At 39.8% G+C, this 26,747-nt stretch overlaps 1 protein-coding gene across 2 annotated transcripts in view; it reads left to right on the top strand.

Annotated features, from left to right (window-relative positions):
• Positions 1 to 26,747, top strand: part of LOC139275825 (EMILIN-2-like) — a 108,229-nt gene that overhangs the window by 18,678 nt on the left and 62,804 nt on the right. For both annotated transcript variants that reach the window (XM_070893036.1, XM_070893043.1), the window contains exons 3-5: positions 3,893 to 4,059; positions 14,433 to 16,367; positions 26,182 to 26,379. In XM_070893036.1, coding sequence (XP_070749137.1) covers positions 3,893 to 4,059; positions 14,433 to 16,367; positions 26,182 to 26,379 — 2,300 coding nt within the window. The remainder of the gene's footprint in view (positions 1 to 3,892; positions 4,060 to 14,432; positions 16,368 to 26,181; positions 26,380 to 26,747) is intronic.

The raw sequence follows: 26,747 nt of genomic DNA on the forward strand, positions 1-26,747 counted from the left end.
TATACCGACGGCTACATACTGTAGAATCTCTGGAGGAATATAGAAAATTCAGAGGTATAATTAAAAAGGATATTAGGAATGCTAAGCGAAAGCATGAAAAATTCTTGGCAAGTAAAATCAAGGAAAACCAAAGATGTTCTATAAATATATTAAGAGCAAGAGGATAACTCAAGAAAGGGTAGGACCTATTAGAGACCATGAGGGTAATCTGTGTGTGGTGGCAGAAAATGTTGGTATGGTTCTTAATGAATACTTTGCATCTGTTTTCACAAAGGAAAGGGGCAATGCAAATACTGCTATCGAGGAGGAGTGTGAAATTCTGGATGAAATAAACAAAGTGAGAGAGGAGGTATTAAAGGGTTTAGTGGCTTTGAAAGTGGATAAGTCCCCAGGCCCGGATGAAATGCACCCCTGGCTGTTGAGCGAAGCAAAAGAGGAAATAGCAGAGGCCTTGACCATTACTTTCCAGTCCTCTTTGGATTTGGGCATGGTGCTGGAGGACTGGAGAACTGTTAATGTGGTACCTTTGTTTAAGAAAGGAGAAAGGGATAGGCCAAGTATTTACAGGCCTGTCAGCCTAACCTCAGTGGTGGGAAAATTATTGGGAAAAATCGTGAAGGACAGGATAAATCTACATTTAAAAAGGTAAGGATTAATCAGGGACAGTCATCACAGATATGTTAGGGGAAGATCGTGTTTGACTAACTTGATTGAATTTTTCGAGAAGATAACCAGGAGGGTCGATGAGTGTAGTGCATACGATGTAGTATATATGGACTTTAGCAAAGCTTTTGATAAGGTCCCACATGGCAGACGGGTCACGAAAGTAAAAGCACATGGGATCCAGGGCAAAGTGGCAAATTGGATCCAAAATTGGCTTAGAGGTAGGAAGCAAAGTGTAATGGTTGATGGATGTTTTTGTGACTGGAAGGATGTTTCTAGTGGGGTTCCGCAGGGCTCAGTGCTGGGTCCCTTGCTTTTTGTGGTATGCATTAATGATCTAGATTTGAATATAAAGGGTATGATTAAGAAGTTTGCAGATGACACTAAAATTGGCTGTGATTGATACTGAAGAGGTAAGTGGAATTTAATTCAGAGAAGTATGAGGTAATGCACTTGGGGAGGGCTAATAAGGAAAAGGTATACACATTAAACGGTAGGCCACTTAGAAGTGCAGATGAACAAAGGGACCTTGGAATGCTTGTCCACAGATCCCTGAAAGTAGCACGCCAGGTGGACAAGATGGTTAAGAAGGCATACGGAATGCTTGCCTTTATTGGCCGAGGCATAGAATATAAGAGCAAGGAGGTTATGCTTAAATTAGAAACATAGAAACATAGAAATTTACAGTGCAGAAGGAGGCAATTAGATCTCTCAGCCAAGGAGAACAAACCCAGCCTATCCAATCTGCCCTCATAGCTAAGATTCTCCATTCCAGGCAGCATCCTCGTAAATCTGCTCTGCACCCTCTCCAGTGCAATCACGTCCTTCCTATAATACGGTGACCAGAACTACATGCAGTATTCCAGTAGTGGCCTAACCATTGGTGTTGCTGAACTCTTCTAGTCTCTGTTGTACCATTAAAAATGGCAATGATTTCCCCTTTTAATTAATTCCCCTTTTAATTCCCTGTATTTTAACAGTGACTGCACTTCAAAAGTACTTCATTGGCTATGAAGTGCTTTGGGAGGGAGGTCCTGAAGTCATGAAAGGCGCTATATAGATGCAAGTTCTTTAGTTATTAGTTTTGGCAGTAAGATCTTTAACATTATGATTCAATTACGAACAAAAATATACAATATATGTGAAATCTTAGCAGGGCCTCTATCTAAAATGTGAACAGGATGAGCTGAGTGCAGCTGTGTGTTTCTGCCTACCTGCATCTTGACCCATTTCCCAGGGTAACAATAACAGATGTGTCAGCCTCATTATCACATCTCTAATTTCTGGCTAGTCTCCAAGGAAGTGGCACTGGCGCAGTATGATTATGAATTATTAAAACATTTCACACATAATGAAATATTAAAAAAAATAAACTAAAGACATATCCTCCTTTAAAATAATTGCCTTGTGCTCGATATCCCTTGGATTAAAAAGTTCCATGTCTGTGTTGAGATAAACATTGCTGCCTGAACAGAATAGTTTTGATCAGATAGAAAGGCTCTCCAAGGGAAATCCTTTCAAATTCTCCAGAGCATTTCTGTGGTTTAACCCTGTAATTAAAAGTGATAAGAAGCCAGTTGGAATGGGCAGCTGAAGGAATTGCAATAAAGTAACATACCTTTTAATCATTCTGTGGCCCCATACCCTTTAGTTAATTACAAGAAACGCCGGCTTCAGAGTAAGAATTAAAAAATATATATATATATCTAAATATTTGCAGATTAGGCATGGTTAACCACTCGAGTGCTGAAATTTAAGTTATCTATCCTCCTTTGAAAAGTTCCATTTGTGACATAAGATTGCCTACTTTATTGCTTTAGAAACTTGTGACTCTCGGCAGCAAATTCTTAGATCAATGAGATTAGAGATTTGCAGATGTAAGGAACATTTATACTGCAATGAGTAGGAGGAAGGATAAACAGCCCACATCCTCAGTGTATAGACTAACATTTTCCAGTGGTTCAGTGGTGTGCACAATGCACGACTTGCATCATAGCATTATTTTGTTTATGAGTGTAAAGCCTATACAGTATCACAATAGACAGACAATTGAAGCAAATATGTCAAGAGATTGAAAGTGCTGCGAAAATAAACAAGGGAATGTAATGAACAGGCTACATTTTGTGTCAAGTCTTTCCTATTCCTTCATGCTTGCTCAGTGACATGATCTTTTCTGATGCATTGATCCTGCGTGTTTTTTCTTCTATGAAACATGGTAAAAGTCTAAAAGGTAATTAATACGGAAATTAATGTTCAGATTTTGAGGTTACCTCAATGTGTTATCCTGAGGCTGCATTTCCAATTTTCAGCAGGTTGAAAGTTAAACTGTGCTTTCTTAATCCTGTTTCTATTGGGATCATTACAAAAAAAAGAAAACGTATAATATTTGCTTGTACATCTGTATAAAATACATAGCATTAAAATAAAATATTGCAAATAGTTCACAATAAAAATACATTTTTGGGATATAATTAGATTGTGTTTATCATAGAAATACATGCTTGTTTTAAATTAAATTTAACCCACGTACTTGCTCTTTAGGAGGTCATAATGTAACCTAATGGAATGTGATTAATGCTTTATGCATAGATAGTAAGTTAACAAGGACCCTTTTATGTTTTCCAATTGTATTAATGATTTGGACATAGAAACAATGTTATTAAAGTTTGCTGATATCAAATTAGGAAGCATGGCGAATTGTGAGGAAGAATGTAGGAGCATGTAGACATTAGCTGAATGGGCACATAGGTGGCAGATACAGTTCAATGCATAGAAACATGAAGTAGTACATTTTTGAAAAAGAACCGCAAAAGGTAATATACTCTAAATGGTACGATTCATAACAGAGTGAAGGGACAAAGAGATCTAAGGTTGCTGATAATTTAAAGGTAGGAGTGATAGGATTCAGGGGTTTATACATGAGCCATTGAATATAAGGGAATAAAATTATGCTAAATTTGTAAAATACATTGGCTTGGCCACTACTGGATTATTTATGCAATTCTGGAAATATATTCGAGCCATGGAAAGGATTCAATGAAGATCACTAAAATATTATGACGAATAAGAGATTCTCATTCTGAAGAAAGGCCTGAAAAATTGGTGCCTTTTCACTGGAACAGAATAGGATAAGGGTGGGGGGGAGAGGGGGGGGCGCTAACAAGCTTTTTTAAGATTCTTTTATATTTACATTTCATAAACTATTTACTTTATCCATTTTTCCAATTAGATATCGGACACATTTTCGTCCTACATATAAAGTTGCATATAAGGTGGTGACTCAGCTGGAATGGAAGTGTTGCCCTGGGTTTAAGGGTGAAGATTGCAAGGGTGGTCAGTCAGGACAGACTGCAATTTCTCCTCCGCCATTTCCTGCCCACAGACAAAGGAATCTCAGTAAGATTATGATTTGTGCCTGATTATTAATTTATGCTATTAGTAAATGAGATCATGCTAAATTAGGAACATCTTTGCAAAATTATAGATAAATTATTTGAAAATTGCATTTTCTAAAATCCTTCCTCATCGCTTATCTAGATCACCATAATGTATCAAAACCGTTATTGTGTAGTAAAGCAGTCTGTTTTTACTGTAATCTGGACTTAGCATGCGCTTTATCTATTGTAATCATCCCTTGGATAATGTTGTTTAATTTGCATAAAGGGCCACAGAGGTTAATACTTAAATGTGAATAAACTACTTTATATAAACAGCCCTACAGTTATGTGTCTAATTCTGTAGTCAGTAGCTTGTTTAGTTTATATATCGGTCTTGTTTGATATGGTAACTGTGGCCAATAAACAGGATGTCCATTTTTAAAACAATAATCTACAGCAAAGATTCCTCTTAGAAGAACAAAGCTAACATGAAATCCAGAACAATTAGTGTTTGCTCCGAGGATGCTATGCAGAGTTATGGAGTTTAACTTGTTTCTGATAACCTGCTTTGATAACCTGCCAATATTTTACTGGAGCCTCCACATTTCAACCTTTCCTTTAATCTTCAGCACTGAAGACAGTTTTTTGGCTGCATGTGCTTTTTTGATCTGCTGTTTCTCTGGCTAGACTTTCTATGCTTTGTGGCAAAAGTTGTTAACGTGTAGAGTAATGAATAATACAAGGCAGAACTTGATATTGAAATTGATCATTTTCTAGAAATGCAAAATTTTCTTACATGAAAGTTGACTTATATTTTTATATCTGGCAGCCTACAAGACAGCCTTCTTCTCCCAAATGCTTAACAAAGTGAAATCATGTATTCAGGATTCTGTCTGATGTATCGTTTATTAAATGTCATTTTTAAGTTTACAAATGACATTTGAAGACCAAAAGGTTCTGGGGTTTTGATTTCCTTTGCAAGAACTTTTATTTACTGAACTCTATTTTGTGTTGTTTTAACGAATGCACAATGCTCTAATAGTTATTGACTGATTTGATTTTCTTTCACATAGAGTTGATGTTTACAACAAATCAACTCTGTAAAGTACAGAGTGCTTTTGCATCTTTAATGTTATGAACTGAAGACCATCATTTTATGATGGTAATCTGAAGGATGTGTATAGTAAATGAGTTTGAGATGTGAGGGTGTTATACTTGTAGGAGATTGCAGGTATGATTGCAGTATGGAAGAGTTACCCTTCACTTCATATGTACTCTTGTGAAGTGGAGTTTTATAGTGTAGTGATTGTTAAACATTATTTAATCGTTGAAAATTCTATGTGGCTTGATTCACATAATGTTTTAAATAGTCATTTGTCAAGGGCAGTATTATGCACGGCACCTTGGAACTAGGACTCGATATTAATCCCCTAGTCCACCGTGGCATTTGATAAAGTACCACATAATAGACTTATTCGGAAAATAGTACATTGTATTAAAGGGACTGTGGTAACGTGGGTACATAATTGGCATAAAGGGATAGTAGGCATAGTGTAGTGGTAAATATGTTTTTCTGACTGGAGAGAAGTATTTAGTGGGGTCCCCCAGACATCGGTATTAAGACTATTGCTTTTCTTGTTATATATAAAGGACCTGGGCTTGGGTATAGAAAGTATAATTTTGAAGATTGTTGATACAAAACTTGGCAAAGTAATAAATAGTGAGCAGGATAGTATCAAACTTCAGGAGGACATAGACAGACTGATGAAATGGGCAGACACATAGCAGATGCAATTTAATGCAGATAAGTGTGAAGTGATGCATTTTGGGAGAAACAACATAGAGAGGCAGTATAATCTAAATGGTAGTAATTTGAGGGGGTTGCAAGAACAGATGGACCTGGGGGTGCATATTCATAAATCTTTGAAGGTTGCAGGGCAGTTAAGAAAGCGTACGGGATATTTGGCTTTGTAATTAAGGGGCATTGAATACAAAAAACAAGGAAGTCCTGTTAAACCTTTACAAGTCACTGGTTAGGCCTCAGCTGGAGTATTGTGAACGATTCTGGGCACCACACTTTAGGAAGGCTGTCAAGGCCTTGGCAAGGGTATAGAGAAGATTTACCAGGATGATCATGGATGAGGGACTTCAGTTATGTGGAATGACTGCAGAAGCTGGGAATGTTCTCCTTAGAGCAGAGAAGGTTAAAGGGATGCCTCATAAAGGTATTCAAAATTATGAGACATTTTGATAGAGCAGGTAGGGAGAAAGAACCAGAAAGAAAATTGTGATATATTCTTACGACATCACTAACAAACACACTCTACAAGATGGCTCCAACATAATCCTTTATTATTTACATCAGTAGTTGCATTACCACAGTAGTCCACTAGGTGGAGCAGTAGACCACTAGGGGAGCTCTATTACAGAAATGAGGAGAACTTTTTTCACACACAGTTTCATTAAGATCTGTAACACACTCCCTGAAAGGATGGTGAAATAAGATTCCATTGGAACTCTTAAAAGGCAATTAGACATGTACTCGAAGAGGACTAATTTGCGGGGTTATGGAGAAAAAGCAGGATTGTGGGACTAAATTGGACAGCCCTTTCAAAGAGGAGCACATGCATGCCGGGACGAATGGCCTCCTTCTGTCCTGTAAGATGCTGTGATTCTATAATGTACTTACCATAGTGTCACTGACTGAATCACCAACTTCAGCAGTATCATGGTACAGGAATGAGATGGGGTTGCTATATCTAGATGGTCCAAAATCCACCAAAATATATAATTTCTGCCTAATATCCATACTACACACTTTATGGCTGGGGGTGTGAGTAGTGATTATGAGTTGGCATAAAGCTCAGCCTACAGTCTGCACAAACCCAATGGACAGGGCCCTTCCTTCAGGTTTTTTAACATTGCCTATGACAATACAGCCACAATGCTGCAAAGTTTGTCCATTTTTATTTTTGAGCATAATTTGGATTGTTGCTGAAGTTCCATGATGTTGCAAATTTATTTTCTTTCCAGTCCTGATCCAAAGAATTATTCCTCCATTTTAAAAGTAACTTTAAGACCAATAAAATAGCCTTCACTATCAAACATTATAATGTACTCTTTGTCCCCTCTGAAAGTCTCGGATCAATAGCTTATCATTGTCATGTTTCAGGATTTTGGTCTATTTTACCTGGGAGGGATTCTTGATTTTGCTAGGAAATTGAATCCAAAATTCTAAGATTTTAGTATGCAAAGTGACAGCAATTTAAAAAAAAAAATGGAGTAAAAGGTGGGAAATATTATAACAGGGGATCAGTTGTCTCAATAGGTTCTCTTGAATAGAATTGGTCAGCCATCAAAACTGTTATCTTTATCAGATTGCGACAAATAGATAAGACACATTCAGATGATTCCAGCATGTGTTCGTATGTTGAAGTAAGTGTCCTGTCTATGAGCTAAGCAGGGATTGTCTCGGAGAGGGTGGTAGCCAGTTTGACTGGCTCATCCCCGGACACGAAGGAAGTCTGAGGTCAAGTAGAGAACTAAGGAAGAATCACATGGCCAGGGTCAGCTGAGCAAGGTCTGGGAACAGAACCTGACTTAGTGAGAGAACGGTTTCTTCTGCTTAGGCTCAGAGCTGGTCAGATTCAAAGAAAAGTCTAATCAGAAAAAAAGTTAGCAAAACACCATTCCTGAGATAGTGTGACGTGTTTTTTTTTCTATATCCTGAGGGGTTCTGGAATTAGATGAAGAAAAGTGAGATTTTTTATACCTGTTACTCTACCTTCATTTGCTATCTGTAAAATAAAACAACTTGATGATTTATGTATGGCCTCGTCTCACTAGAGTGTTAATCAATTTACTTTACGGAAAATTGGATTAGCATACGTGGAGGCATGTGTAAGATTATGATATCCAGTTCAATTTGTAATGTGGGGAGGTTCATTGTTATGGCCCAGGTTATGCTATCGTATGATTATACATTGGGTAATAATCATAAACTCCTGATTGTAACAGACCAGGATCCACTTACGGGAGAAACCAATGACTGAACCTGAGAAAATATCCAGATTCAAAATTTGTAACTGCCAATATTTATAGGATTTAAAGTAATTATGAAATCCTTGTTTTACTAAATGCTAATTCCTATAGTGAGTTGATTATAATTAGTTCTTCATTTAAAATATTTATAATTCTTTATTTCGTTACAATGATCATTTGATCATTTTGAATTAAAATCCTTCATTCAATTGCCACATTTATAAATATTTACCAATTTTTAAAATCTCCTTTATTATATTTAGCATATGGTGAAGTTTGCTTAATTAATGAATACGTTTACATCTGCACACTCAGCATTTATACCAACAGAGAGTATTGTTCCTTCCAATGCTATTTGTTTTAAGAGGGTAAATCAGGAAAGAGATTTTCCACTGGTTGTATCAGCAACAAGATGGAAAATATATTTTTTAATGTAAAGGATTATTAGAATATGGAATACATTACCACAAGTGGATTTGAAACTAAGTCATCACAATATTTAAGGTGATAAAGACTAGGAGAATAATTACAGGGATTATGGGGAGAGAGAGGGAAGTATGATTCGACAGCTCTGATATGGACCCAGCACTGGCACAGGCATGGTGTGCTAAATGGCCTCCTTCTATATTCAAAATTTGTATAATGTTATTGGTTCTGGCTGTCATTATTGGATTTAATTTAATTGATTTTCATTATATTTAATGTCCCATGTGTTTCAACAACATTGATAATTGGTTTCCTTTCTTGTGTTCTCGACTAGGTAACACCCCACATTGTTAAAAGGGAACTACCAATTCAAAGCCCGTGGAAGCACAGTCCTCCACAGAGTTGCTTTTAACAGGTTGCATATCTTCGGATAAATCCAACACCAATTTGAGACGTCAAATAGAAAGAGAAGAGAGTCACTCCTTCATTTCAAAGAGCAACTATTTACCACAGTCTGTACATAAAATTGCTTGAAATTACAAGCATTGAGTAATGCACAGTCACTTTATGAGTAGAGCATTTCTTTCCTTGTATGCTCAACAAGTATTACAGGGTAGCAGTGATGGTTGTGGTTTGGAAACAGGATACAGCACCCATGGCTGGAAGAGTGGTAATATTTAGATAGAAGAGGTATCCTGGAAGATGGATATAATGACCCAAAAGAAAATTTTAGACTGTTAATGCATACCTTGTGGTAAATGGTCTGAAATAATCTTTCCCTGGCTCTTTCCTGGGTGTCCTCATTCAATGACTCAGAGATTCTGTCTGCTGTACAATGAATTGGTTTTTAATAGGAGGAATATCAGTCATCAAAGTATGTGTGCTGTTCCTCAGATAGTCTGAACTTTTTCTGTGTAGGACTGAGACCAAACCAAATTAGCAATCAAAAATGATTCACTTTGAGCCATCTTAGGTTAATGAGTACATATCCGGGGATAGAGTGGCACTGGGCCTATAGATGGGAATAATAAGTTACAAACACAAATAAGAACATCACTATTAACTACTCAACATCAAAGCTGTATTTATAATCAATTAAATGTCACACACTCCTTATTTGGGCATCACTGTTCCGACACACAATTACAACTGCAGCTGTACCGCTGTACACTTCCATCACTAGATGGAGTTTCAAATGCTGCAGAATTTTCAGATCCCCATACCTATACCTGCAGCATCAACAATCCATTCCGAGGTTTTGTTCCGACTTTCCGTGAGAAAAGCCACGGGAGATCCACTAATATTAATTAATCTTCGAACATATTCTACACAGTCCAAATGCTTCATGAAATTGAGGGACATGAAAAGCCAGGTCAAACTGGATTAATGTGATACATGGTGCCGGGAATGGAAGACCAACAGGAAGAGCAGTGCAAGGAAGGTAGTGCAGGGATCACCTGCGGTCATCCCCCTGCAAAACAGATACACCGCTTTGAGTACTGTTGAGGGAGATGACTCATCAGGGGGGAGCAGCAGCAGCCAAGTTCATGGCACCGTGGCTGGCTCTGCTGCACAGGAGGGTATGAAAAAGAGTGGGAGAGCGCAAGTGATAGGGGATTCAATTGTAAGGGGAATAGACAGGCGTTTCTGTGGCCGCAACCGAGACTCCAGGATGGTATGTTGCCTCCCTGGTGCGAGGGTCAAGGATGTCTCAGAGCGGGTGTAGGACATTCTGAAAAGGGAGGGTGAACAGCCAGTTGTCATGGTGCACATTGGTACCAATGATATAGGTAAATAACGGGATGAGGTCCGACGAAATGAATTTAAGGAGCTAGGAGCTAAATTAAAAAGTAGGACCTCAAAAGTAGTAATCTCGGGATTGCTACCAGTGCCACGTGCTAGTCAGAGTAGGAATCGCAGGATAGCTTAGATGAATATGTGGCTTAAGCAGTGGTGCAGCAGGGAGGGATTCAAATTCCTGGGGCATTGGAACCGATTCTGGGGGAGGTGGGACCAGTACAAATCGGACGATCTGCACCTGGGCAGGACCGGAACCAATGTCCTAGGAGGAGTGCTTGCTAGTGCTGTTGGGGAGGAGTTAAACTAATATGGCAGGGGGATGGGAACCAATGCAGGGAGACAGAGGGAAACAAAATGGAGACAAAAGCAAAAGACAGAAAGGAGATGAGTAAAAGTGGAGGACAGAGAAACCCAAGGCAAAAAACAAAAAGGGCCACTTTGCAGCAACATTTTAAAGGGTCTAAGTTTGTTAAAAAAAGGCAAGACTGAAGGCTCTGTGCCTCAATGTGAGGAGTATTCGGAATAAGGTGGATGAATTAACTGTGCAGATAACAGTCAACGAATACGATGTGGTTGGCATCACGGAGCATGGCGCCAGGGTGACCAAGGTTGGGAACTCAACATCCAAGGGCATTCAACATTTAGGAAGGATAGACAGAAAGGAAAAGGAGGCGGGGTGGCGTTGCTGGTGAAAGAGGAAATTAATGCAATTGTAAGGAAAGACATTAGCCTGGATGATGTGGAATCGGTATGGGTGGAGCTGTGGAATACCAAGGGGCAGAAAACGCTAGTGGGAGTTGTGTACAGACCTCCAAACAGTAGTAGTAATGTTGGGGAGGGCATCAAACAGGAAATTAGGGGTACATGCAATAAAGGTGCAGCAGTTATCATGGGTGACTTTAATATGCATATAGATTGGGCTAACCAAACTGGAAGCAATACGGTGGAGGAGGATTTCCTGCAGTGCATAAGGGATAGTTTTCTAGACCAATATGTTGAGGAACCAACTACGGGGGAGGCCATCTTAGACTGGGTGTTGTGTAATGAGAGATGATTAATTAACAATCTCCTTGGGGAAGAATGACCATAATATGGTGGAATTCTACATTAGGATGGAGAATGAAACGGTTAATTCAGAGACCATGGTCCAGAACTTAAAGAAGGGTAACTTTGGAAGTATGAGGCGTGAATTGGCTAGGATAGATTGGCGAATGATACTTAAGGTGTTGACAGTGGATGGGCAATGGCAGACATTTAGAGACTGCATGGATGAACTACAACAATTGTACATCCATGTCTGGCGTAAAAATAAAAAAGGGAAGGTGGCTCAACCATGGCTATCAAGGGAAATCAGAGATAGTATTAAAGCCAAGGAAGTGGCATACAAATTGGCCAGAAATAGCAGCGAACCCGGGAACTGGGAGAAATTTAGAACTCAGCAAAGGAGGACAAAGGGTTTGATTAGGGCAGGGAAAATAGAGTACGAGAGCAAGCTTGCAGGGAACATTAAAATGGACTGCAAAAGCTTCTATAGATATGTAAAGAGAAAAAGGTTAGTAAAGACAAATGTAGGTCCCCTGCAGTCAGAATCAGGGGAAGTCATAACTGGGAACTAAGAAATGGCAGACCAATTGAACAAATACTTTGGTTCGGTATTCACTAAGGAGGACACAAACAACCTTCCGGATATAAAAGGGGTCAGAGGGTCTAGTGAGAAGGAGTAACTGAGGGAAATCCTTATTAGTCTGGAAATTGTGTTGGGGAAATTGATGGGATTGAAGGCCGATAAATCCCCAGGGCCTGATGGTCTGCATCCCAGAGTACTTAAGGAGGTGGCCTTGGAAACAGCAGATGCATTGACGGTCATTTTCCAACATTCCATAGATTCTGGATCAGTTCCTATGGAGTGGAGGGTAGCCAATGTAACCCCACTTTTAAAAAAGGAAGGAGAGAGAAAACAGGGAATTATAGACCGGTCAACCTGACATCGGTAGTGGGTAAAATGATGGAATCAATTATTAAGGATGTCATAGCAGCGCATTTGGAAAGAGGTGACATGATAGGTCCAAGTCAGCATGGATTTGTGAAAGGGAAATCATGCTTGACAAATCTTCTGGAATTTTTTTAGGCTGTTTCCAGTAGAGTGGACAAGGGAGAACCAGTTGATGTGGTATATTTGGACTTCCAGAACGTTTTCGACAAGGTCCCACACAAGAGATTAGCGTGCAAAGTTAAAGCACATGGGATTGGGGGTAATGTGCTGACGTGGATTGAGAACTGGTTGTCAGACAGGAAGCAAAGAGTCGGAGTAAATAGGTACTTTTCAGAATGGCAGGCAGTGACTAGTGGGGTACCGCAAGGTTCTGTGCTGGGGCCCCAGCTGTTTACATTGTACATTAATGATTTAGATGAGGTAATTAAATGTAGTATCTCCAAATTTGCAGATGACACTGAGTTGGGTGGCTGTGTGAGCTGCGAGGAGGATGCTATGAGGCTGCAGAGTGACTTGGATAGGTTGGGTGAGTGGGCAAATGCATGGCAGATGAAGTATAATGTGGATAAATGTGAGGTTATCCACTTTGGTGGTAAAAAGAGAGAGACAGACTATTATCTGAATGGTGACAGATTAGGAAAAGGGGAGGTGCAACGAGACCTGGGTGTCATGGTACATCAGTAATTGAAGGTTGACATGCAGGTGCAGCAGGCGGTTAAGAAAGCAAATGGCATGTTGGCCTTCATAGCGAGGGCATTTGAGTACAGGTGCAGGGAGGTGTTACTACAGTTGTACAGGGCCTTGGTGAGGCCACACCTGGAGTATTGTGTACAGTTTTGGTCTCCTAACCTGAGGAAGGATGTTCTTGCTTTTGAGGGAGTGCAGCAAAGGTTCACCAGACTGATTCCCGGGATGGCGGGACTGACATATCAAGAAAGACTGGATCAACTTGGCTTGTATTCACGGGAGTTCAGACGAATGAGAGGGGACCTCATAGAAATGTTTAAAATTCTGATGCAGTTAGACAGGTTAGATGCAGGAAGAATGTTCCCAGTGTTGGGGAAGTCCAGAACCAGGGGTCACAGTCTAAGGATAAGGGGTAAGCCATTTAGGACCGAGATGAGGAGAAACGTCTTCACCCAGAGAATGGTGAATCTGTGGAATTATCTACCACAGAAAGTTGTTGAGGCCAATTCACTAAATATATTCAAAAGGGAGTTAGATATAGTCCTTACTACTTGGGGGATCAAGGGGTATAGCGAGAAAGCAGGAATGGGGTACTGAAGTTGCATGTTCAGCCATGAACTCATTGTATGGCGGTGCAGGCTCGAAGGGCCGAATGGCCTACTCCTGCACCTATTTTCTATGTTTCTATGTTTCTATGTTACAGGCCACATGTGTAATCCTGTTTGTTGGAACAGCCTGTGAACAGGAGACTGACATTTCTTGTATACAGCTTGTCATACATTAGCCCAATTTATGTTTGCACATCTGTGTTAAAAGCTGATTGGAAAAGAAAGTTTTGTGAGTGGATGTCAGAATTACATTTTTAACAATATTTCTTCGCTTTTATTAATATTTTTGGGCCTAAAAAGACTAGATTGCTGAAAAAAAGGACAGTAGTAACCACTTGAACCTTGACAATATTGATCAAGAATATACATGGGAATTGTAGGTAGTCAAGTGCTTAAGAATCAAATTTAAACACTTCTGTTTTCTTAACGTTTCTCAATAAATGGGTGTTGCCATGATAGAATGCCAGAGTACTACAGAAATATAAGTAAAAGGTCTCAGTCGACAAATGTAAGCAAACATTGCAGTATTGAAATATAATTGTGTTTAAATGTGTGAGGTGATTTTATTTGGAGATTAAGATATTTTAGTAATGTTATAGCAGATTGGCTGTTCGGTACTATTGTCTGAACAAGTTGCATTGTAACTATTATCCCTCTATAATTATAATTGGCAGACTAAAGATTAAATAAGGTTTGTGCTAAGTACAACAGTCTGATAAGCTTTTAGCTATTTAAAATTCACAGCTATTTTGTATGACAATTTATGTGCTGTGTACATATAAAATATACATGTTTTCTACAGATGATATAATATTGACTATTGCATGTTTTAATCAGTACCCAAATCTACAGACAGTCAAGTTCGTAAACTGCCATCTACTGATGCCCAAGGAGAGAAAATTCAACAATTGGAATATGAGGTACAACGCCTTAACCAAGTCTTGGAAAAAATGCAGGCCTCAGTAACAGGATTAAATGACAATCTGAGGCATAGCATCCAGGAAGATACCAGCAAAATGCTTGTAACATTATTGAGCAATCTGAGACTGCCTGGCAGCGCTGTTGGCTTTGAGACTCTCCATGTTCCAGTCATCCAAGAGAATGAAGACACATTTCATCAATCGGGAGTGGGTGAAATGATGTCTAAACTCACAGAAGTTAAGGACACATTAAAGAGCAAGAGCGATATGCTGGATGAACTTCATGGAATGGTGACTGGACATGATGGACAGTTGAAGCAGCTTATGGAAGCAGTTCAAGGACCTATTTCTACTTATTCTCCATTTTCCAGTGGAGACTTTTATCAATCTTACATTGATCGTAAATTTGAAACTTTAAGGGAAGAGATGATGGTGGGCATTGACATGAAATTTGCAGATCTAAAAAATTCCTGTGAGTATAAGTTAATGTCTCTCAAACAGCAATGTGAAGAAAATGAATCACACTATGGGAAAGTAGAAGAATTGCTCAATGAAAAAGAGGCTGAACTGAAAAAGGAGATCAATGATCTCAGAAGTCATCTACAAGAATCACCAGGTCAGTTCAACTGCTGTGCTCCTATAGGCACTTTAAGACAGCAACTGAACAACATGGATCGAAGGGTCTTTCGAATTGGAGATGCCAACAGGCTATTGAATGCCAGATTGGATAATGAAATGGAACGTTTCACTACCCTTAAGCTGGAAGATATTTTTGGAGAGAGGTTAGAAGAAATTGAATCTAGAATAAATGTAACAGAGAAAAATGCTGAAGAACATTGCTTTTATATTGAGTATAGTCTGAAAGGACTCATTGAAACTGAAGTTGATGGCATGAAGGAACTGCTAAAGAGAAGGCTACAATTGTTAGAGACTAAACATAACAATGATTTGGCACTGATTAGCAACACAACTTCTACTGGTGCAATAGCCAGCGAGCTGGAATCATTACTTCAGAGTGATCTGAACTCCAGTAATGATCAAATCAATAATGGGACGGACCATTTTGAGAATAGGTTTCAGAAGTTAGAAAATTTATGCCTGACTGGTTGTACTTCTGTTACAAAAGAGATGAAGGACATCAAAATGGATTTTGAAACCTGCAAAAATGACTACAAGGGCTTATTATTAAAAACTGAACAAAACTTAATTCTCTTTAAATCTCTGAATGGTACAGTTCATAAGGGTTTCAAGAAGATGGAAGAAAATGAAGACTTAGAATTGATACAAAGAGAAATCGTCTCACTAAAAGTCACCATAAACACTGTGGAGCACTTTGTACGAGCACAGTGGGAAGGTCTGAACAAGAATATTAAAGCACTCTTAACGGTCGAGTCCACTTTAACGAGGAAGCAGCAGGAACTCCTGGATAAGATTTACAAACTCCAAAAAACAGACAAAAAACTAGAATCCCAGCTCCAGAAGAATAATAGTCAATTAATTGAAATGAAGGAACGATTGGAGCAACTCACAAGTCAGCTTACTAAAGACATTAGTAAATGTAATCACAGTACTCAGGGGATCCAAAAGGATGTCTCCCATGTTGACAGGAGAGTGGCTCACATTGAGAATGTATGCAGTAAACTGGACAATATTTCTGGCAGCCTACAGAGGATTAAAGATGGCCTGAACAAACATGTCAGCAGTCTTTGGAACTGTGCCCATCAGATAAACAAAACTGTGAAATCACACTCAAAAGACATTGTTACGTTGAAGAGTGCTGTTCGCCGATTCCAAAACCAGGTTCCTAAAATTCGCAACACTGAAGGTTTACTTCCACTTCAGCCTATTCCAGGTAGGATTAATTGACTTTGACTATATTCTGTTTCTTGCTACGTTACTTAAAATTCAAAATATTTTGTCCTATGGTGAAAGATGTGTTAGGCTTTGAATTATATTAGATGTTCATTGACATGCTCATCTACTAAGTACCTAATTAATAAAATATTTATTATCAGTACTGTCGGTCAGTACATCTCACATTTTAATAATAATGCACTATAGGAAACATTGCACTTAAGGCAATATAGTTTAATATTGTATGATATGCTTAATTCATAATTGTTCATAAGAACATAAGAAATAGGAGCAGGAGTAGGCCACCTGGCCTCTCGAGCCCGCTCCGCCCTTTAATAAGATCGTGGCTGATCTGATCATGGACCCAGCTCCACTTCCCTGCCCGCTCTCCATAATCCTTTATTCCCTTATTGCTCAAAAATCTGTCTATCTTCGCCTTAAATATATTCAATGACCCAGCCTCCACAACTCTCTGGGGCAGAAAATTCCATAGATTTACAACCCTCTGAGAGAAGAAATTCCTTCTTAACTCAGTTCCCACCATAATCACCACCAATGACAGACATGTAAGCACCAGTATTTCATGCTGTATTAATTAACTCAGCATGTTTTCTTCAGGCACAGCCCAACTTTGGAAGGACAAAATCTATGATTGTGGTGCAGGCTGTCTTTCTCATTTCAAGTACACAATTTCACACTCCCACCATTTCTGTTTCCTGAAATCCTAGTTCTGACACTACTTTTCATTCAGTATTCCTACAGCCACCTAAGAACTCATGTTAAAAGTGGAAGCAAGTCTTCCTCGATTCTGAGGGACTGCCTATGATGATGATAAAAGTACTCACCATCACCCTCCCACCATCAGTATTTTGCAGTAATATCAAAGGAAGAAATGCATCCTAGTCAACTCTTAATTTTGTTAATGAAAACTACCAAATATATGAGCCAGGTCCAGGACTGCAGACCGTGGCAGATTTAGTCATTTCTGAATGGGGATGTAAACAATTGAGCTTTATTTCCTAGGGGGAGCTTAGGGTATGTCCCTGTGCCACAAATATTAAGGGTGATTATAACCCTGCTGCTTGGCAGAAACCGGCAGTTAAAATCACCTATAGGACTTACAACATCCCCCACCAATCCCTCAGTGCCAATTTTAACCTGCTCTTATGAGCAGGTGACAGGGGCAACTGCAGGAAACTGGTCATCTTTCAGATATGCAAATCATGTTCCGATGTCCTCATCGGGATTTGACTACTATTTTAACCGTGGACCTGAGTGGGAAAGTTGTTGTGGCTTTCCCGCCAGATTCACCTACAGGAAGAGGAGGCAAGGTCAGAAGAGGCCCAAAAAGGTAAAGACTTCCTTTGTGGGGCTATGAGGAGTAGGAGTGCATATTTGGACCCCACAAGGGAAGTTTAGGCCTCCCCTGCCCCAGGATCCCTCTTCCCGTCCTCGATCGCGACTTACCCGAGTGCTCTGGACTATTGCTTTGGTCCATGCTGCCCAGCCTTCTGACGTTGCCCACTGGATAGCTGCTGCTTCACGCTGGTATTGGGCGAGAGAATGGCAGGGCATATGCAGATGAGGCCTTGGAGTTAAAATCTCCTGGGCCTTATGCTGCCGATGCCAGGGCAGTTTGATGCCTGCCTCAGTTCTCGTCTGCCCGATTCCCACCACAAATTAAAATTGGTGCAATTGATTTTTAATGCCGATTTGTTGTATTTTGTGTTTGTATAATTTGATTCTTTAATTATTTTAAAAAAATATATACTTTTATTTTTCAATAAGCTGCAGTCTTCCGGAAGCTCTTGTCCAATCCTTTTCAGCGATTTCTAGTTACTTCTGTCAGTAAGCTGGCCCTGTTTTCCTGTTATTGCAGAATTCTGGCGTACATTTGGCAAGCTGGGAGTCCCACCGCCAAACGAACATGCCCCTGACATCCTCCCTCTATGATTTTCTAGGATCAGGTCATGTTCATTTTTTAGGCAGGTTCCCTGGCCTACCATTAGAAGCCCGTCAAGAGGCGACTGAGATTAGTATGTGGTAGGCATCTGAGCCCTGGAACAGTTAGTGTGCCCGGTGAACTCTTTGCTAACAAAAGCTGTTTTTTTTAAGATGTAGAAAAGGATTAGCACAGTCTGTGCAATCGATCAGTCTATAATCAACTGCATAGGCTTTGTGGCCATTTCTACAAGCAGGAGTCCCCTATGCCCAGTGTTGCTATGGAGCAGTTGACAGAAAATACATATTTCCATCATTTGCATACTATTACAGTGTGTTCACCAATTGCGTTGGTTGACATATTATACTTCCCCTGTCTCTTCCAGTGGGAAATCCTGGAAGTTGAGGGGGAGTTCCAGTGGGCGCGTGGAGCGGCTCTCCAAGAATTCCCTGCTCGGGTTAGTTGAACGTGTTGCCTCTGTAGGGTAAAAAGGAAGGCTTCTCTCCGTCGGGGCGGATTACCAGATATAGATAATCGACACCTCACCCTTCTGTTGGGGTTAAAGGAAGGCTTCTCTTCCTCGGGGTGGATTACCTGATATAGATAATCGACACCTCACCCTTCTCCTCCACATAACAACCACTGAAGTAAACACATGAAATCTTAGGTTTAACCAGCTTTATTTTGAGTAATGCAAGGGAAGGTTCAGTCGTGGAACCTTCAAAATACATGAGGTTTCGAATATAATTTATACAGGCTTCTGAGAGGAGCTACCCTCCTACAAAATCATCAATAGGTCAATTGCTATCAGTGGAATTACATTGATTTGTCGACTCTTATCAGACTGGCTCTGAGTGGTATATGCAACTATCCATTTCCCATCATTGTGTTGTTCCATTATTTGCCCTCTGCCACAAAATGCATGTCACCTAAAGTAACTGTTTCTCAAAATACTGGCTTTCTTATCTCTTCCTCAGGGACTTCTAATCAAAATTGTAACTGCTGACTTGTATGTGTTACTAAGGTTAAGGATAGAGTTTTAATGCATTATAAGTATGCTATACCTACAAGAGCAAGTGTTACATACATAGGCAATTTCTCAGACCCCCCTAATACTGATTAGTTCACCACCTTCAGCATTGTGTTCTGACCACCTATTTATATCCCTTACACCTCCCACCTTCATGCCTACCTATTTGAATCCCTTTTATCTGGCCGCTGCCCTTTCCCAGCACCAAACGACCAACTCAAAGTTATAAATTACATTCTCTGTGACTTCAGTGTATTATCCCACCTCATCTTCTCTGCAGTCTTCAACACAGTCGAGCACATCATCCTCTTCCAGTGCCTCTCCTCCACTGACCAGCTCAGTGGGATTCCCCTCGCTTGGTTCCAGTCTTAACTACCCAATTGTAGTCAAAGCATCTCTAACAATGGCTTCACTTCCCACCCACGCACCATCTGGAGTTTTCTTAGAATTCACCTTAGGCCCCTCCTCCTCTTCATTGACCTGCTGCATCTTGAGTCTGGTTTCACATGTATATTGATGACACCAAGCTCTGCCTCTCTACTGTCAGACTGCTTGTCTGACATACAGTTTTGGGTGAGTAGTAACTTCTTCTAGCTAAGCATTGGAAAGATCAAAGCCATCATCTTTGGTCTTTGCCACAACTCAGTTCCATCTCCAGCTTCAGCCCCTTCCCTGCCACTGTCCTAGACTGAATTAGAGGGTCTGCAGTCTTCCAAGATAGGTTTCTGATCCTATATCCTTTCCATCTCAAAAATCACTTACTCTACTTCTGTAACAATGCCCATCTCTACCCCGACCTCAGCCCATTTGCCACTGAAAGCCTCAGACACGTCTTCTTCAACACCAGACTTGATTGCTCTCACACTCTCCTTGTTCGTCTCCCATAATCAATGCTCAATACATCCAATTTGCCCAAATCTCTGTTGCCTGTAACCTATCCCCCACCAAGGCTCATTTCCCCATCACCTCGTCCTTGCTGGCCCACTTTGGCTCCCGGAACCCCAAATCCTCAAACTTAAAATTTATTGATTTTGTCTTTAAATCCCTCATGTCCTCATTCCTTGGCCTCTTGTGCATCCTCCCTCCCAACTTCCTGTCATTGACAACCATGGATTCCGCCTGGGTCCCACCCTAAACCCTCTTGCCTTTACTGGTGTAGTAGTACAAATGTTATAGGAATAGTGATACAATGGGTTTACATATAGATTGGTCACTTATGGTTTCTGAAGAATTTTGTGCTCAAGTTATACCTGAGAACCAGCGTTCCTTAAATGGAAAATCTAGGCTGCTATATTTAGTGAAAGCACAGCTTACTTATGCTTTAAAGTTTGTTTTTCACATTCAGTCCTCTCAAAACCTGTTGTTAATGATTCCACATCCTCTTTGGGATCTGTAACATCCATCATTTTCTGTTTGGGTTTTAGTTTTTTTGAACTTTTTCTAAGTCCCCTCCTTAATTGTCTTCTAGTCTAAATGTTTCACCCAATTTACTCGTTGCCTATGTTTCTATAGTTTTAGGTCTGTTCTGTAGCTTGGCATTCTTGGAACCTTGTAATTTCCTTGTTTAAGAATTCAGACACTCAATCATCATTCAGTTGAGCAAGTTTTGGCTTACTAAAATTGGCCAGAGTTCCTATTCTTAATTTTCATGCAGCAACCCCTGCTGAAATTGCATATGTGCGGATGTTGAGGGAGGACAGAAATGGACTTTGTCATGTTGCCCCTCGGCACACCCTCACACCCTCACACCCTCAGTAACCGAAGAGCCTACCAGCACCTGTTGACCAGGCTCAATCCTGAGACCTGAGACATATAAATCTGTACGGTCTCTGGCTCAGTTGTTGGTCTGCGCTGAATGAAATCACTTTGACAGGGAGCACTACAAGTGCCCCCAGTGTCCTGAACGAGGGCATATTAATTAGATCTCTTGTCTTTGATCACTATCCAACGACACTTGCTGGAAACAGCGTGAGTTTGGACGTCAACTGAGCAAAGTATTGTAGTCAGCCTTGATGCCTCTCATCGTGGACTATTCTGAGGACACTCACTTGTTAGCTTCTGGAGGAAAGCTGGCATCTATGGAACCATACTCAAGGGTGAGTCTTTGCCTTCAGGAGAGAAGAGGAGGAAATTGGAGGAAAAATCTGGGAGGAGATTACTTTGAAGTTGCTAAAACATCATTATATTACTGATTATACATAACAATTAAATTGCACTGCAATTGAAGGTGTAAAACAGACCATCTGTTTGCTAAACAGGAATTCCTTATCCCTTTGTCGTTTTTTATTTGTTTGAAAGCTACTTTGGTTTTCACTTTCAAAAACTGAAATGATGGTACTTGGTGGCTGTTGGTATCTTGATGTTTTTGTGCCTGGAGTAGTCGAGAAACATGGCTACTCCGCAACAATTATCACACAGTGTGCTTGTTACACACGGTTTGGATGGTTGTGACAATATATAGTCAAATTGACACAAAAGTCAGTAAGAAAAATATTCTTCTGGTGGTTGGGTAGCTTACTGTCACAAATAAGTGAAATTGATCACCTACTGAAAATTTTTGTTGTCTGCTTCATCCTGAACTCAGTTAGTGCCTGTGAGGATGTCGTTTCTTTGGAAAACTGGGTCAGCAGATTATGCTGGCGCCTGACAGCCCAATATTTTTTCTTGGTGTTAGCTCCCCCATTGAAGTACCAAATATGGCAGTAACCATAGAATCATAGAATAGTACAGTACAGAAGGAGGCCATTTGGCCCATCAAGTCTGCGCTGGCTCTTTCAAAGAGCAATCAAGTTGGTCCCACTCCCCCGCTCTTTCCCCATAGCCCTGCAATTTTTTCTCCTTCAAGTATTTATCCAATATCCTTTTGAAGACTACTCTTGAATCTGTATCCACCACCTTATCAGGCAGTGCATTCCAATTAAAACCACTCATTCCATAAAAAAAGTTTTCCCCCATGTCACCTCTAGTTCTTTTACTATTTTAAAATAAACTTAGAACTACAGGGCAATGAGTGTCAATGTAATTATCTTGTGACAAAACCTACTCATAAGGTCTGAACAACGCATTAGTGCAAAAATCTGGAAGGAAATTGATAGCAGGTGCTGTTGTAAAACTAAACAAAGTGGGAATTTTGGGACTGGTGAGATACTTTAGTGGAATTGCAGTGCATGGAATTCATTCATTACATCATCCAGACATCTGTTGGAATGAATAAATCTTGACCATTTTATAGCCTAGACAATAGAATGCCTGCTTCCCATCCAGATGGTTGTGGGTTAGAATCTCAAGGGTGCTTGCCTCTTGAATCACATGGAGCAAGTTTTTTTCCAGATCTTGTTTGGTTATGAGGTGGAATACCCCATAATGCAAAGGCTACATTTAGCCATTAATATAATTATCTCATCCACCATGAGCACACTGCTTCTCCCAATTACACACTTTAAAGGAGTGATTTGTGTCCCATCTCACAGAGGGAGGGAAAAAGAAAAGGGATGAATCATGAAAATCCAAATAGTATTGTATCAATTTTATTAGCAAATACGTAAGAGCTCCTTTCATAGTCCCTCAAGCAATCTGATTCAGGCTACAATTATTGGGATAATATTCAACCCCAATATTGACAGCAGCACTTTGTGTTTCTTGAAATCGGCCAGTATCTTACTTGTGATATCATCAGCCCAGGGCAAGTTGCTGCCGACAAGCATCTGATCGCAATTATCTCAGAATGCCTAGTTATACTTCTTACTAGAAGTCTAGTTCAGCTGTTCTTTAAATAAGATCTGAACCACAGCTGTCTACACGGCACTCACAGCAGAGAAAGGGAATGTTAACTGAAAACACCACAAAGAACAGAACTCTGTTGTATGACATACATATGTTATGACAAGCCACTTCTAATTTGCAACAGCTGATAAGATATTAATACTGGGTTCATGATGTTTGAATCTCTAGGCCAGTTTTTACATTTCCACATGAGGAAGGTTCATATCAAAATTGTCACATCAGCAGCTTCAATATTGCCTTTTAAAATCCAAAGTACTACAGAGGCTGAAAATTTCAACCATAAACAGAAAAACACACAACAGGTAGTCAGGCTCTGTGGAGAGAACAGACAAGTTCAACCCTTCTGAAAAGTAAAAGGCAGAGAACCATATTGGAATACAATTAGAAAAAGGCAAGGGAGAAAATAATAATATGCCTGTTTGCCTCTTATTTTTCAGTTTTGAAGAGGGGTCCATGCCCAAAACGTTAATTTTCTCTTCTTTCCACAGATGCTGACTGACCTTTTGCATGTTTACAGCATTATCTGTTTTGTTTCTGTATTTGTCTGAGTTTAGTACTTGAATTCACCTGTACTTGGGCTGTGGAGCTGGGCTGTTTTTTTCTGCTGGTTCTCAGTAGATGGCATATGGGTGTGGACAAAAGGAGCAATTCAGGCACAGTGAAAGATGTTGTACTCGTGCATACTAGATAGGTACATAGATCAGAATTTGCATGTATACATTTATCAGGTTACATCATGTGCACATGTACATCAGACACAAGTATATGTCACATTGTGTATACACTGTACACTACGTGTATGCTTATGACAGACAGATACTGCATACTGTACAGTACATGCATGTGTAGATCACCTTGGGTACGCCTGCACTGTACACTATATATGTGTGTGCCAGATATTGACCACGTATACAATGTATATTATGTTCATGTACACATCATGTTAGTTCATACACTGTACACTATCAGAACAAATTGAATTGATTCCATTGTGAAACTTAGAGCTGAATGTCGTTGAATTTGAGATAGATTTGGGATGTAGAATTTCATCATAATTTGGGGCGTAATGCACTTTCTGACTGCCAGTATAATGATTGAGGAATTTCTCATTGTAACAAGTAAAATAATGGAACTTGGTTAAATATAGCATTCAGGGATGTAAACAACTAATCATTACAAAACCAATTGTCTAAATAGTCTTAACATTTTCTTAATTAATTCCCAACTTATACTTGAACTTTTCTTTTTAGAGTTTAGAAAGTCCATCTGGCAATACTTAACTTAGAATATTAGCTCGCACCAGTTTTTGGTTGTTTATTAGGAAATTTCTATTCATAGTAAGAATACTGCATCTGAAGAAGAAGCCAATGTGGAAATCTGTGTTAAATTGAGGTAAAAGGACAAAAGGTCTGTAGATTCTGGCTCTAGAACCTTTGCACAGCTAGCTGGTTTCTAAACTTAACTGCAGTATTAGTATATGGCTTCATTGAAGTAATAATCTCACTGGGGGATAATAATACATTTGGTAATGCAGTGGTGGTTGTTGAAATAGGCTGGATTATGACCAGCTTCATCCAACAACTATGTTTATTAGTTTTTGACCCTAGGCTAGGCACTTCAAATTACTCCCAATTGTTTTTGGTTGCCCCCTCCCCCATTGTATCGAATAGTTTGGACGATGATTTTCCCACGCTTGGAATCTTGTATGATGTTGTATTGAGCCTTTTGAAATAGCAAACATAATCCTCCCTCACCATTTTCTCACAGTTGTACTTCCCAGGTGGCTCACCATTATGGTCTCCTTCTCCAATCATGTAACTGTCTAATTCACTGCAGCTTCTAATGCAGTACTTCTTTAGTGCTGCTTGTGATTTGGTAATACGAGGTGTGAGTATATCCTAAAGGGTCAGGTACCTAAATCTTCCCTGCTAATAAGACGCTTCACCTGCTAATACAGCTAAGAACTCTGGGAATTCATACGCAGTTCCATAAAATAGGGCTGGAGTTGTGGCATCAACAGCAGCCACAACTTCAATAACAGTGCTTGAATGTAACTGAGGCAGGGATACAATGATCACCTCCCAGGGTAATATTTACCTGATCCTCTGGAGGCAGCAGTGACAACAGCAACAAATGTAATTGAGCACAATTACTAGCACATGCTGCCATTTGGTTCTGTTGAAAGGCAGGTTATGTCAACTTATTATCCAAGATTCATGGCATTCGATAAAATCATGGAACAAATGTTAACTGGAGTACTTTGGAGTGTTTTAGTCATTGTAGTGAATCACTTAGTTTTAACTGTTGCATGTTCCTTTCACTTCCTAGCCTGCTGATAAGATGTACTGAATTTGTGTGAAATATGATATTTTTGTTGGGAATTAGCCAATGCATAGGAAATTCCCACTATCAAATTTCTTCTGGTGGGATTACTATCCTCAATGGGATTTATTACTAAACTGTTCGAATCAATTGAGCTGAATAGTGTAATTCTTACTGAACTAAGCTGCAGTTCTCAATGTATGGCACTGATTTATTTAAAACATCCTATTCTAGATGTGTGAATTTTACAGTTTCTGATAAAGTCCCTCTTTGTGAAGCCAAAGCCATTTTTTAATGTTATTTTCCTTTCATTGTCTCTTGTTCTCCTGATGGTACTGATTCATGCTGTTGTGCAATCCATTTGTGTTAGCTCCCCTCTGGTACCCCACATGAATAGCAATGCTTCGCTTATGAAACTCAAACTCTTTGGCTCTGGGAGACATCATAGCTTAGTCCATTCCTGATTTGTCAACAGGCTATTTGATAGTAAAGGTCATCATAGCCAATCCTGTTATCATCTAACATCCATACACATGCACTGGATGAGATAAGCTGACTCGGAACAGACCAGGGGATTGAACCTGGAAACTTCCTAATCTGGATGGCTCATTTTCACATTATGCAGTGAATTTTCCCATCGGGGAAGTAAACATATTTCTAATGTAGCAGTGAAAGTCATCATTTTACCACAATGGTGCATCTGAAATGACTGGAGATTCTGTTTCTTTTAATTAGTGGAAAGAGGCCAAGCAGGACCTCCAGGCCCACCCAAACTACCAAAACTTCCAACCCTCACAGGAACACGCCATGGTGTCTTTAAGGAGGTAGGTTATGCAGGTCCACCAGGATCAATGGATACATCAGATGTTAATAGTCCTCATGGAACAAAAGAACAAATTACACCAACTCTGAATGGAGGCACTGGAGTATCTGGTAAGTAAAACCATATATTGCAATATGCTCTCAGCGCATAGATACAGTATTGTAATTTTGAAAGATGATCTTTCTTTATTGCCTTACAAGTTCACTGTAAGATATGCTGCTATTCTTAAAGTTTTGAACAAAATGAACTGTTAGCTGAATAGTTGAACTCTTTACATTTTGTGCATTGTAATGGTGCCTTTATAGTACAGAACTGTCACTCGGAGCAGTCCTGACTTCAGTGTCACACAAAAATCAGACAAAGTCAGTGACGAACGGTGCAGAGTGTCACTTCAAGAATGGCTTAACCAAAGGAACTGCACCAGTGGCTACTGAATTTCCCACAACATCTGGTAACCAAAAACAAAGTAGTGATCGTC

The sequence above is a fragment of the Pristiophorus japonicus genome, chromosome 1 (assembly GCF_044704955.1).
Source record: "Pristiophorus japonicus isolate sPriJap1 chromosome 1, sPriJap1.hap1, whole genome shotgun sequence".
Taxonomy (NCBI): domain Eukaryota; kingdom Metazoa; phylum Chordata; class Chondrichthyes; family Pristiophoridae; genus Pristiophorus; species Pristiophorus japonicus.